At 42.8% G+C, this 14,627-nt stretch overlaps 2 protein-coding genes across 5 annotated transcripts in view; one reads left to right on the top strand and one right to left on the bottom strand.

Moving 5' to 3' along the window:
* POU6F2 (POU class 6 homeobox 2) overlaps positions 1 to 14,627 on the top strand; it is a 328,816-nt gene that overhangs the window by 172,273 nt on the left and 141,916 nt on the right. The gene's annotated exons all lie outside the window — the stretch shown is intronic.
* Positions 12,181 to 13,305, bottom strand: LOC136789914 (uncharacterized). The gene is made up of 2 exons (XM_066991250.1): positions 13,174 to 13,305; positions 12,181 to 12,955 (listed from the first exon to the last, which is right to left on the bottom strand). The coding sequence occupies exon 2, from the start codon at positions 12,778 to 12,780 to the stop codon at positions 12,274 to 12,276; it is 507 nt and encodes a 168-aa protein (XP_066847351.1). The 5' UTR covers positions 12,781 to 12,955; positions 13,174 to 13,305; the 3' UTR covers positions 12,181 to 12,273.

Here is a 14,627-nt window from a genome sequence, read left to right as displayed (position 1 = left end):
TCTTTTTCCAAAAGGACAGTGAGCATAACATTGCATACATGAGCATCACTACAGAAGCCTGTTAATGAGTCTGCAATGGCAAGAAACACAAGTCTAGGACAAGGGTATGTTTGGGATTTTGAGTAGTTACAGGAGTTAGAGGTATGGAAAATGCATGCGTGCATAAACATAAGGACGTACATAGACAGGCTCACATGTGCCCTGAGATGCAAATACATCATGTTAATGTTGTTACCCTACAAAAATTCAGGTAGTCAAGTAAAGCATTACAAGTTGTACTGAAAAAAGAACAAAATGCTGACAGTTCTAATAGGAAATTGCGGGATGATAATAGAAATTGAAATAGTGAGATTCTTAAATGTGGCTAAAATTTGGCTTTTAAATAAATGTTTAGGCATTTGAATTAAAGGGCAGTTTATAAAAGGACCATAAGTGAAGATGTTTGTATTTCCTTGGTGGAAGGAAACCTTTGAGCATTTTTTAAGGCTGTCCCACAAACATAAACATACAGATTTCAGAACAGGGAGGGAGCATTTAAAATATCTTAGCTGGTTGGCTAAGCAAAAAGCTAAAAAGAGTTAAGTTGTGTCCCTGTGTTTGCTCTAGGAAGGCTGTGTAAGAAACGCTAAGTATCACAACAGACAAAAGTTGAAGACTTATCTGCCTAGCTTTGCAGGTGTGGGATGAGTTTTGAGCATTTTTTAAGGCTGTCCCACAAACATAAACATACAGATTTCAGTACAAGGAGGGAGCATTTAAAATATCTTAGCTGGTTGGCTAAGCAAAAAGCTAAAAAGAGTTAAGTTGTGTCCCTGTGTTTGCTCTAGGAAGGCTGTGTAAGAAACGCTAAGTATCACAACAGACAAAAGTTGAAGACTTATCTGCCTAGCTTTGCAGGTGTGGGATGAGTTTTGCGTCTTCTCCCACATAAACTGCTAGCCCAATTCCAGTGTAGGCAATGGGTCGCATTATTTGAGAGGCATTAAGTGGCACATTCAGAATGGCTAACTTTCCTCTAAAATGCATTTTAGTTATTCTAGACCAGCAGGTTTCTACCTGAGCACTGTAGCCCTCCTTCAGCTATGATGGGTGGAAAGCTGGGTTCTTTTTATGAACACTAAACTTTCAGGAGCAAAATGAAGTCTTCCTGCCTGTTGCTGTCTGCTACTGCTGCTATCCATAGGCTCTCCATTTGTGCGACTGGTAAAGGCAGTAGAGGAGTGGTACGGGGAGGTGACTGTTGTTTTAAAATCATTCAGGTGAATGACCACATTTGCTGAATAGCTTGCATGCTATGGCTCTTGTACCAGCAACTACAGTTCAGGTGGAAACAAAGAAAATATGGATGCATCAGCAAATGTGAGATGAGATTTGGATCCTCTTTGAATCCAGTTGAAAGCCTAGGATCCAGGTGGCTGCTTCCTGTGAACCTGTTTAGATAACTATGTGTTTTGCCTCTGTACGTTGTGGTATTTCACTTTCTGTACCGCTGTTCAGACAATGGATTTTTTTCACAGTGTTACAGAATAATGGTGAATGCCATTAGAAAGGAACTTTTTAATGATCTAAGTGAACTTTAAATACCCTAATTATTAAATTGCTTCTTGGTTAACTGAATGAAAGGTGACTTTCAGAAATCTGGTGCTGTTCTTTATACTAGTAGAGGTTTCACTCAGATTTATTGGTGTTCAGGAAGCATATAAAAGCAGTAGTTCATCTGTTGTAAAACCCCATAAGTATTTTTAAATTTGTGACATTGACTACTAGTTAAAATGGGGTAGTCCTAGAGCTACATCCTATATACATAAGTTTGCTTGATTTAGTACCAAATTTACCTATACCTATTCTTACACTTGTACCTAGAGAGGTATGTCTATCTGTATAGCTTTAGATTTACACACAGACTCTTGACCATGCGAACACTTTCATAAGGGCCTACCAAATCTTAAGGAGAGGAGCAGTTCTACTGAGTCACACTGAGAAAATATATTCGTAGGTAAACCATGTCAATGGTTTTCTGAATTACCTAAGTTAAGTAGTAATGAGGGGGAAGAAAATTGTTTCAGTGATTGACATGAAAATGGTCAACTAAAACAAGCCTATTGTTGGATTGTTTCAGAAAGGGTCACCATTGAAGTATTGTAACTATTTGTTCCTTGCTTTCTCCTAGCTCATTTGAAAATATTAATGAATTTACAGAAATTCTAGCCATGCATGAACTTTGAGGACTGCACTCTACTTACACTTTAGCAAATGCAAAGATGATGATTCTTTGAAATCACATGTTGGCCATGTTACTTGTAAAATGAAAATAAATAAATAAATAAAAATGTGTAAAAATGTTTTGCTGAGAAGGAAGGAAGGACAAATGGCATGGGTACTCTGAAAATGTAGGTGGTAGAACTTGTGAAAAAAAAATGAAAAGATTTTTAATAATAAAGTTGCTCAGGGAAATATTCTCGACGAGATGAAAAGCGGCTTGGAAAATGTAGGAAAATTTTGCAGGGGTGAGAAAGCAATGAGGAGGAGAGAAGGGACTGTTGTTTCCTGTTGTTTCCTGGAACTCAGCATGGAGTAGCAAAAGTCACTTTAGAAAATGTAATCCAGGGGCAAGTGCACCTATTTACCTTTTTCTAGCTCTGCATTTCTCTTAGGAAAGAAAAATCTTTCCCGTCTTGCTCCTCTCAGGTGCTGGCAGATCTGGCAGAATGCTTTGGGATAATTTATGCATATGGTGTCCGCACATGTGAATAATTCATGCTTCTGCTCAACTGTTCACAGTTTATAAACATGAAATTAGAATACTTAATTTGTTTTCTATTACCTTCACCAATGTTAAGAAAGTGTCTTTTAGCGTTTGGCTACTTACGTTTTTAAGAAGCACAGTCAGACTTAGTGTCACTGATGAGCACCAGCCTTGGGCAAAGGGGAGTTGAGTAGCTTGTTCTTGCTTATCTCTTATACAAACTTTGTGGATGGAGGTCCGAACACATGGCATGTGAGTTTTGCGGTGGCAGGACAGTTCTGTTGTGGCAGCAAAAAAGAGTCTTGAAGGCCACAGTGCCTGGAGTGAAACCTTTCACTTCGTTATTTGTGAAATGAATATTAAAGTTCACACCCCTGAATATCATCATGAGCTTAATGAAGTACATACTAAACATATGTGACTATAGTACTTGATTCTCCACCCAAATCATGCTAAATGTCACCCCGGGGGAGGAACAGATAAGGTTAGGATATAAAAGGAGAGTTAGTGTTAGAAAGAAAAAAGAAAAAAAGAAGAACTGGGGGGGCGAGAAATTGGAAACCAGAAGAGGCAGTCGACGGGCTGTGCTCCTTTCCTCTCCACGAAGACAGGAACACCTTCTTGGTAAGCTCTGCACCTCCACCTTTTGGTGAGGAATACTTGGGATAGCATTTTGCTAACACTGTTATCATATATTCACACTGCTGCAGTAAGTGTATTTATCACTGGCAATTCCAAATCTGTTATGTCTGTCACCTTATTAAATACATTCAACTTTGTGAAACTGCCTCAGCGAAAGCCTTTAGCAGTGTTCTGAAACAGGCAAACGCTTGACTCTGATAAGTATCCTTTAATGCAACAGTTTGAATAGCTGATGTGCAGGTGATCCTTAGCCTAAAGTACTAGAGAACATAGAAATCAGCTAAATCTTTGATGGAAAGGCAAAGAGAACAGGCACCAGAAAAGGTATTTTACAGGCATCCTGTGAGATTGAACCAAAGTCAGCTGAAATGGAGTTAAATCAGATTCGTAATTAGGAGGCTAGAATCCCACCTCATATAAATTGGTAGAATTTTGTTTGTAGCAACTGAGTGTCTGGTATGCAGAGTTATTTTATCAAGGAAAATCTCAGACCTCCAAAATGTAAATTGAAAATTTTATGATAAAGTTCATAGTTGGATCTAAAGCTCAACAATGTCCACAAGAATACTTGAACACAGACACTGGCGAGATTGTACTCACAGGTCAGTTAAGTCTGAAACAACTCCATTGATTTCAGCAGCACTCTTGTGCCTTGGAGCGATGTGAGAGAGAAGAGATTTTAGTCAACACCTGAGCAAGTAAGCAGAGAGGTCATAGCACTCATCTCCTACCTATAGAAAATGCTATAAAGTTCAAAAATAGTAAGAAATTTATACCAAAGGCATAATTTTACCGAAACAGGAATCAGGACTTTCCAGGTATACAGATATAGCTAGTACCTGAGAAGACCGATAAATCACCAACCTCAAAACCCAAATGTACTGTCCAAACAGAATAAACAGTGTTATATTTCTTACTGTGTGCTGCAAGATAAGGAGCTCTTAAAAATTATATTTTTATGAAGCTCCATGAAGGTAAAGAAGGGGAAAAAGTAATAAAGAGAGACACAATTAAATTAAAAGTCCAGAATTATAGAATTCCTCATCAAATCTTCTTCAGAGTCTAATGAATCATTCAATTCCTTTCCATTCGTCTTTTCTAGTTCTCTCCTCCGGGCATTTAAAATTGCTTTGCATCGTCGTAGTCATAAAAAAGAAATTTATGCCCCTCAGAAAGGATACGCAGTTTTGCAGGAAGTAATATAGACATGTCCAATTTAAGATCAGCATAGTCCACCTTCAAAGAAATAAGTCTTTTCCTGGAAGCCTGAGTGGCTTTAGCAATATCTGGATAAGTAGATATATGCTCAGACAGAGCCTTTTTCCCTCACACTAGGTTTAAAATCCATCTTCTCACCTCACAGAGCAAATACCCGACTGAGGTGCAGCAGTGAATTCTTGAGGTATTTTTCTTCTTCTGTAGGAACACTGAGAAGGATGGGGCAGTGCTAGAACTGAAATTGAAGGTGAGCAACACATTTAGTCTCTAGTAAATCCTTGAGTCAGAATGCCTGCAGATGGCTCCTCATAATCCCAGGGGTGGTGTCACTGCAGCCATTTCCTGGCTTGAAAAGTTTATCAGCCTTGCATTGTCTGTTTGAAAGGAAACTGAAATTTCCAAGTCAGTTTACAGGACACAAATGCCACGGTTCTTACCACCTAACTTTACATAAGGCATGTATTTGGGGAATGTAAAGTGCCACCTAGAGTTAAAATACACATAGAGGCACCCACAGAAACTGAGTAAACTGACTGAGATGCAAGTAGCTCACAAGTGCCTGTAATTTTCCACTAGCTACCAGCAGCATCTAAGACAAACTCAGGTGCATGGAGCTAGATGGGGTAAATTTGGCCTGAAGTGTCAACATATATTGTAGAAATATTTTTTACTGAGTACAAAAGTGGCCATTTCTTTTGTGCAAAAGGATTTCCTCTCCAGATTCTCAGAGCTCTTTGCAAACATGAGCTTATGCTCACACTTTGGATAAATGAAAAAAAGGACAGTGAAGTGAAAGCTACAATCTCCAAATGCCTCATTTTTTAGCTGACCATCTTGAGATATGCCTCAAGTGCTGAGACACTGAGATACATCAGAAATATCTGTGGTCATAGATGTACCAGTAACAAAGTGGAGAGTAACTTCAGCTCCAAATTCTGTGCTGTAATCCTGAACTACTGATGCTTCTTCTAATGTGTTATTTTTCCAGTCAGTTTTAAGTAAGCAACAGGGAGGAGTATACAAGTATGTTTATATTTCCAGATACCTTATTCTCATGCACTTGCCTTTGTTGAACGTCATGAGGTTTGCACAGGCCCAACTCTCAAGCCTGCCTAGCTCCCTCTGGATGGCAACCCTTCCCTCCACCATGTTGATTGCACCACACATCTTGGTGTCATCCACAAACTTGCTGAAGGTGCACTAAATTGCTCTGTCCATGACACTGACAAATATGTTAAATAATATTGGTCCTGATACTGACCTCTGAGGAACAACACTCATCACTGGTCTCCACCTGGACATTGACCTGTTAACTACAACTCTTTGAGTGCAACCATCCAGCCAACCTTATCCACCAAGCGGTCCATCTGTCAAATCCATGTGTCTCCAGTTCAGAGACAAGGATGTTGTGCAGGACAGTGTCGAATGCTTTGCACAAGTCCAAGTAGATGACACCAGTTGCTCTTCCCTTAGCCACCAATGCTGTAATGTTGTTGTAGAAGGCCACCAGATTTGTCAGGCATGATTTGTTCTTAGTGAAGTCGTGCTGGCTGTCCCCAGTCACCTCTGTTTTCTGTATGCCTTAGCATAGTTTCCAGGAGGATCTGCTCCATGATCTTGCTGGGCACAGAGATGAGATTGACTGGCCTGTACTTCCCCAGGTCTTTATTTTTTCCCTTTTTAAAAATGGGGATTGTGTTTCCCCTTTTCCAGTCTCTGGAAACTTCACTGGATTGCCACAACTTCTCAAATATGGTGGACAGTGGTTCAGTATTTTCATCCACCAGTTCCCTCAGGACCCATGGATGCATCTCATCAGGTCCCATAGACTTGTGCACCTTCAGGTGCCTAAGGTGGTCTCGAACCTGATCTTCTCCTACAGTGGGCATTTCTTCATTCTTCCAGTTCCTGCCTTTGCCTTCCAAGGTTGTTTTAGTTGGTCTTGTAGTATTACACACCATGAGCCCATGTCTAGCTGGGGAAGGCAGTGAGCTGCCTTCAAAGATCCTAACTAAGGCTTGGTTTCCATCAGTATCACTTTGGAAGATGATGAAGGGTTATTCACTGCTGCTTGTTCACATGCTGCAGAATCAAAATATCCCTAAACAAGGAATTAATGTCAAAGAACTATCTTAATGTGCATAGACCAGTATGCACAAATAGGACATAATAATTTGCTTGACTGCTTCCACTTTTTTAATTTCCCAAACTTAATTTGTTTGCTAGACAGTCTCTAAATAATGCAGAAAATGGTACAGAATCCTAAAGCTTCTTGCAACTAGGATTTGTTTGACGCTTCAGCAGTTATGGTGTAATTCAGATCTGACCATGCTTACCCATCTGTTTACCAGTATTTTGACTGGTTCCTTCTGACTTCTCATTGACACAGAGTGCTGTGAAGACTCCATCAGTTTCACATTAACGCTAACTAGCTCTCTGAGATTAAAATAGAACCAATCAAACACAAGAACAAAAGCTAAATCTCACATCCATATGAATGCATCAAAAAGTCTAATGAATATAATTCTAATGAAATATTTATTTGGTTTGGAGGAAGGGGGGAATGCTGATTTTCTACAACATGAAATAATACTTATTTTTTATTCAAAAGTATATTTTGTTTTCAACGTTTATTTTCACTAGAGCAGATTGCTGATGACCACTCATTTCTTCAAAAAAATGACTCCATTCCATTTTACAAAATGTGGATTTAAAAAGGCATTGATAAATTGAAGGGAGTTCAAGGAAGGGAATCAAAAATGATTAAAGTGCTGCAAGTATTGACTTATGACTGAAGATTAAAATAATTGAATGTGTGTGGGCTTGCTAAACAGTTCTTACAACTTCGTTCTCAAAAAAAGTAGGTGTTTGATTCTTTTTAATTCAAGTTCTAAAACTGAGAAAATTCTCGAGAAGAATGATCTAATTGTAAAGTGGATACACTTTTCAATTTAAAGTCTTGAAGTTCCATTCTGCTGTAACTAGTTATCTTGTGAAATTCATTACTTCTTGAATACTCTCATTGCTATCAGTGAAGTATTTTCAAGATAAAGAACTACATAACCTTAGTAAACATGACAGAAGTTAATCTATTAAAGCTAAGCTTTGGAGAAATTTACTACATGAATCCAGCTCTGGATTTCCCATCTTGTGTGTCTTACAGTAAAGATTCAGCTTTTCAGAACTGAAGACAGCATTCAGAACTGAAGAGCAGTTTAGTTTTGGATTTGAATCTGGATCTGGTGTCATGATATGACTCACCTGTGTGGGTAAAATATATATATATCTTACACTGCTGTAGGACTAACAGAAAAGTAAACCAGATCAAACTGGCTGTAAAAACAATACGCAGTTTATTTTTTTCTACTTTGCAACTTTAGCTCTCTACTATGAAGCCACTTTCATGTGAAGAGCAATAAGAAATCTCAGAAAAGGGACATACCAGTTTCAGCCTGGAGTAAGAGACCTGTTAGATTAATAACAACCAATGACCAAACTGATCTTGCTGGCTCCACCTCACTGTATCCTGGAGTACGTGGAAATTAAACAAGTAAAAAAGATTTGTGAGGGCCATGATAGATTTTGCACTGAGGTGGGAAATCAGAATCAGTTTATTTGGAAGGACCATTAGCATGTTAGCAATAATTAGAAAGAAATGGATAGGGCAAAAAGAAAAAGAAAACATCCTGATGCTACTTTTAAGATATGTGCTTTGCCCACACGTTGGATTTCTTACCCAATTTTGGTTATTGACAAAGAATCTAATGGAACTAGAAAGACCCAGAGCAGGCGACCAAGATATTCAGGCTGTAGAATGCCAAGCAAACTAGATCAGTAGACTTCACTTTTAAAAGAGGAAAGAGAGAGAAGGGTACAGAAATTTATGTCATGAATGACTTAGCACAACTAAACTAACTAAAAAGTTACTCAGCATGGGCTGCCCCTTGTAGTTCTCAGAGAATAACTTCAAAACATGCAGAAGGACATACTTTTTCTCACAGTGTGTAATTTAGTTGTGGAACTTGTAGCCACAGGGAGTTGTGGAATCAAAAAGTATAAAGGAGTTCAAAATGGGACTAGATAAATTAATGAAGGGCTGAGTTGGTAATTTTTTATGGTAATTAGATTCAACGGTTTAGATGTGACCTTAGACTGAGGAAGTCCCTTGACTGCTGATTGCTGTGTTCTGGGATGATGCACCAAAGGAAGGATCACTCTAACAGTGCCCTTAAATGTTGTAAAAGTCTGCCAATGGCCACAGTTGGAGACTGTATACTGAATTAAATAGGTCTGACCCCACAGGGTAAATCTTACACTTTTGTTAAATTGAGACCCTGTCTCTTTTTCCCTGACTCCCATCCGCACATGGCTTATTTGTTACATGAATATCCTGGGGGACCTGTATCATACCTTAGACAGGGAAATAAGCATCAGTAATAGCAGTATAAATATGCCTTTGCACATGACGTCTCGTGGATTTCTAAGATACAGCTGCGTGGATTTCCTTCTGTTGCTGTGATTTACTATAGCATCCAGGGAGCCTACATGGACATTGTGAGAAGACTGAGTGAGAGATTCCTTGCACTGATAAAGAAGTTACAAAACTATTCAAGTGCAATGTTTCAAAGACCCAAGTTCTTCATGGTGTTTTGTTTGTTTGTTTGGTTGTTTGTTGGTTTTGTGTTTTTTTTTTCCTAATGACAATTTCATGAGGCAAAAAAAAGTTTTGTACCTGATTCTGAAATTCTGGTGTTTCTCCCAAAGAGTAATTAAGAGTAATTAATTTCTGAAATAGCTCCACCTGCCTGTAAGAGAATACAAACTACCATGTGCTGGAGTGCTGTCAGTATTTGATAAAAACTTTTCATTGATAAGTCAATGTGGTTTTCCTCCCCTAACTCTCTTCCCATCATAATTCCACTGGTAGGACCTGGTACACAGTACAGTATAGGTAAGAAGACTTCCCTTATTGTGTTGGGCCTTAATAAATCCTATTTTATTCCATAACCTTTTGATTCATCTCCTCTAATTCCTGGTCTTTAAATTGATTTGTTTCATATAATCATACAAAATATAAATCTAGGAACTGAAGTAACCAGGCACTAGAAACGTGAGGCTGCACATACTCTTCTTTCCTTGTTGTAACACTCTTAATCCACACCTCTTTTTGGTGTTTGATATCATCTTTCACTCTATACATCTAATTTAGACTGTAAGCACCTCAGGGCAGGGACTTGTCATTCTAGTTCTCTGTAAAGCATCAGGCTCACCTGTGGTGATGTATAAGTAATAATAATATTAAAAAAACACTGAACCACATCACTCAAATGAGAAAGGTGTCAAAATGGATCCACATAAGGACTTTTTGATTAATAACCCCCTTACCTCTTATTTGCTTTCATGGGAATTTTGTGGAAAATAAGATGCACACCTGAATAAACAGAAGTATTTGGTTGTTTATTATTTTTATTGTTATTGTTGTTGTTACTGTTATTATTTGTTCCAGGGCCTGGGGCTGCTTACTATACTATCCTGTTTATCCATCAAGACAGAAACATCGGTAAAATAATATAAAAGCTAATTTAGTAAACAAGTAAAGCATGGGAATTATTTTTTTCCTAACTGGCACTGCTTTTTGTGGAAGATGTATCTGATGAACTTTGATGCAGTTCTTTACGTTGACTAATAAGATGGCTGTGCTTCAGATGCCCTGCTGGAAATGGTGCATTTTCTTCAATGAGGCAGCGGAGGTGCATGGGCTGCTGCTCTGTAATACCTTAGTGGAGAGCAGGCTCTGTGCCTTATGTTACCTCCCTGAGCCAGATGATAACTGGTCAGGGAGTACGGGGTTGACTTGCTATCAGCATAGTAAAGGCTGTCTTCCCATATCTGCACAAAGTTACCACAGAATCATCTAGGTTGGAAGAGACCTCCAAGATCACCTAGTCCAGCCTCTGACCTAACACTAACAAGTCCTCCACTAAACCATATCACTAAGCTCTACATCTAAACGTCTTTTAAAGACCTCCAGGGATGGTGACTCAACCACTTCCCTGGGCAGCCTATTCCAATGCCTAACAACCCTTTCAGTAAAGAAGTTCTTCCTGCTATCCAACCTAAACCTCCCCTGGCACAACTTTAGCCCGTTCCCCCTCGTCCTGTCACCAGGCACGTGGGAGAATAGACCAACCCCACCTCGCTACAGCCTCCTTTAAGGTACCTCTAGAGTGCGATAAGGTCACCCCTGAGCCTCCTCTTCTCCAGGCCGAACAACCCCAGCTCCCTCAGCCGCCCCTCATAAGACTTGTTCTCCAGACCCCTCACCAGCCTCATCGCCCTTCTCTGGACTCGCTCGAGCACCTCGACGTCCTTCTTGTAGCGAGGGGCCCAAAAGTGAACACAGTATTCGAGGTGCGGCCTCACCAGAGCCGAGTACGGGGGGACAATCACTTCCCTAGCCCTGCCGGCCACGCTGTTTCTGATACAAGCCAGGATGCTGTTGGCCTTCTTGGCCACCTGAGCACACTGCTGGCTCATATTCGGCCGACTGTCAGCCAATACTCCCAGGTCTTTCTCTGCCAGGCACCTTTCCAGCCATTTATCTCCCAGCCTGTAGCACTGTTGGGGCTGTTGTGCAGCCGCAGAGGAGCCTGCCAGCTACCAGCCCCACAGCGCCTCACCCAGGCACAGGGAGTGCAGCCCCTGCACAGCATGACTTCCTGATTCTCTCGAAACAACCCTAGGTTTCTCATGCACGTTCTCGCTGTCTCTGGCCAATTTCCACCTTCCCAGGTGATAAGTTGTTCCTCGGTTTCTTGTTGTGTCCTTATCAATGGTGGAACGCAAAAAGCAATGTAACTTTCCAAGACTCATTTTGGAGAATTAGAAAGCAGGTATTCTTTATTAACAGCGCTGGGTATGGGGGCGATAATTCCACCCAACACGTACACCTAAGGAAGACAAGGAATACTTGCTTATGGTACGGTGATATCCATGTTCCTGCAGTTCACAAGAAAGGACAGGACTTATGCTAATGGTTTCTCAAACCTAATTATCATATCGTCCCTCCTACTGTCGCAGGCACAGTAACCTCTGGAGGTCGCGCTTTGGGGGCTTTCTGATGAAGGCTCATAGTCTTCTTCATCTTCTCCTTCTCTCCTTTCTGTTTTGCACATAGTCATTGTTTAACTGCTTCAGCACTTTTGATCTTTTACAAACTCAGCTAAATTATTTAAGTTCTACTTTGGGCACCGTGTTCCTTCATCAGCCAGGATTTTGTGGATAGAGTTGAGTCTTCTTATCACGCGAGGCCAATAAAACAACTGAGTAATTTAAACCTTTGTGGCTGCTCCCACCCCCAACACTTTCCCATTCCCATGACGACTTCTCATCCCCCAAATGACTTCTCACCCCCAGGTCTCACTCGGGGACCCACCACCCGCAGCCGTTCCCCATCAGGAGCAGACATCCCCAAACCAATTGGCGACGCGGGCAGCGGCAGAGGGCTGCGTTCAGTCCCCACCCCCCCTATCCCCCCCCGCTGACCGATGCAGGAAATAAGTGCAGGCAGAGGCTTTGCAGGGTGGAACAGTTTGTAATTTATTCCCGGGGTAATTAATTGTGGCTGCCACCCCCAGCCCGTCCCCAGGTGAGGCCCGGCCGCCTGCTCAGGCGGGGGGCCCGGCCTGCCGGCCCGTGCGGTCTCCGGCCCCCGGCTCCTCCTGCCTGACCCTATGCAGCCAGGACGTGTCCCCGACGTCGTCGTCCTGCTGGGACCTTGGCAGTCTGCGCCCCACCTGCCCCGCGTGCCAGGAGAAGCTCCTGACGAGCTCTCCTCCCACGGAGGGGCTGCGCTCCCTGCGCCGGGGCGAGACGCTGCGGGAGCGGTAGCTGGAGGGGCTCGTCTGGCACTGCTGCTGCTGCTGCCGCTGCCCCAGCCGTGCGTTGCGCTGGAACCTCCTGCGTGGTCGTCGGGCCAGGCGCACGATGCCAATGATGTGCCCGCGGCACAGCGGGCAGGTGTCTCTTTCGGCAGCCCAGACGTGGACACACTCCAGGCAGAAGATGTGCCTGCAGGGGTCGATGCGAGCCACGCTGGACATGCGCTCCAAACAGATGGGGCACGTCTCCTCCTCGGGGGCCTCCTCTGGCTGCCGCCGTGGCCGCCAGCTCATGATGCCTGTGGCCGCCGCAACGTGGAGCTGGTTTTCGTCTGGGGGAGGCTGCCCTGGTGCCAGGCACTCAGCAGCAGCCTGGGGTCTTCAGCACCCCCCGGGTCGCCGGCAGGACCTCGATGCCTTGCGTGTCGCTGTCTGGATCTCGACGCTCGGCGTGACACCAGCAGGACTACTGCAGATAGGAGCAGGAAGAAAACATTGTAGCAGCAAAGAGACATCAGCTTTCTAGGTTCAACCAATTGTCTAGAGTACTGTAGCGGTAACTGTTCTGTGTATGGATTGCAGACATTGCCGTTAGAATGGCAAATCTGCTTGTGGTAGGTTATACATGGCAAGACCGCGCTTAGGACAGATGAGGCACATAGATGTCTATAGATTTGAGAACATTACCGAAGGACCTCGATGGCTCGGGTGCAACAGCAATGGCTTCGCGTGTGCCTCTCGGCACACCTCCGCCTCTCTCTTTCCTTCCAGCCTTAGGACCTCGAGCTTTCGATACCACCAGCTGGACTGGCCGCAGGCGCGCCGCTCATCACCAGGGTCTCGGGGTGCCCCTGTTGGCAGCACTGACAGAGATCACCTGACTGTTGCGAGAAAATGCTGATGTGAGACGGCTGCTCCATGCTGACAGAAGCCAAGCAAGGAGAGCGGTATCAGGCTAATTAAGAAAAGCCATCTCAGAAGAGACTGAACCCAAGAGTGGGCCAAGGAGTGGGCCCTAAGGTACCAAGAATGAAGTGTCACTTCAAATACGTGAGACTCCCATCAAGTCAGTGCTGCCAACAGGGGCACCCCGAGACCCTGGTGATGTCACCCTATTGCCTCAGAAAAGGTGGCTGGCTATAAATGCCCTGAGCGGCGCGCCTGCGGCCACTCCAGCTGGTGGTATCGAAAGCTCAAGGTCCTAAGGCTGGATAAATTAAACATTTATCAATGTTTAATTGATAAATTTCATCCTCCTGAATATTAATACTTATCTTATACTTGGTGCTCCTCAAGATACTCTTTGTTATAGAACTATTTGTTTAATACAGTGGACAAATATCCGACTCCACCAAGAGTCTGAAAGTCACAGAACATGAGCAGCAGGACTGCTTTTCTGGAGCCTAGGCATGACAGTTTGTACACAATCAGTCCACCTTTCATTTCTTAGCAAGTCAGTTAAATATGTTATGTTTTATTGGAAATGGTGTCTGAAGTGGCCACAGACTTCTGGTGCAGTAGTATTCAGTAAACAGGACTACTATGGACTCTCATTTGACAGTCTCAGAATACAGAATCACAGAATCATCTAGCTTGGAAGAGACCTCCAAGATCACCGAGTCCAACCTCTGACCTAACACTAACAAGTCCTCCACTAAACCATATCACTAAGCTCTACATCTAAACGTCTTTTAAAGACCTCCAGGGATGGTGACTCAACCACTTCCCTGGGCAGCCTATTCCAATGCCTAACAACCCTTTCAGTAAAGAAGTTCTTCCTGCTATCCAACCTAAACCTCCCCTGGCACAACTTTAGCCCATTCCCCCTCGTCCTGTCACCAGGCACGTGGGAGAATAGACCAACCCCACCTCGCTACAGCCTCCTTTAAGGTACCTCTAGAGTGCGATAAGGTCGCCCCTGAGCCTCCTCTTCTCCAGGCCGAACAACCCCAGCTCCCTCAGCCGCCCCTCATAAAACTTGTTCTCCAGACCCCTCACCATCTTCTGAGAGCTCTAACAGTAAAACAAACAATCAAACAACAACAAAAGAACAAAAGCACAGTCTCACATCTGCATTGAGGCATTTAATTTTGCATCATGGAACATTATTGTTTAAATGATTAATCCTGCCTGAGGCCAAG

Source organism: Anser cygnoides, chromosome 2, assembly GCF_040182565.1.
Source record: "Anser cygnoides isolate HZ-2024a breed goose chromosome 2, Taihu_goose_T2T_genome, whole genome shotgun sequence".
NCBI lineage: Eukaryota > Metazoa > Chordata > Aves > Anseriformes > Anatidae > Anser > Anser cygnoides.
The sequence above is the reverse complement of the archived record's forward strand: the minus strand, read 5'-3'. Positions and strand labels throughout refer to the sequence as shown.

Coding starts and splice junctions, on each gene's coding strand:
- LOC136789914 (XM_066991250.1), bottom strand. CDS start 12,780: ATGAGCTGGCGGCCACGGCGGCAGCCAGAGGAGGCCCCCGAGGAGGAG.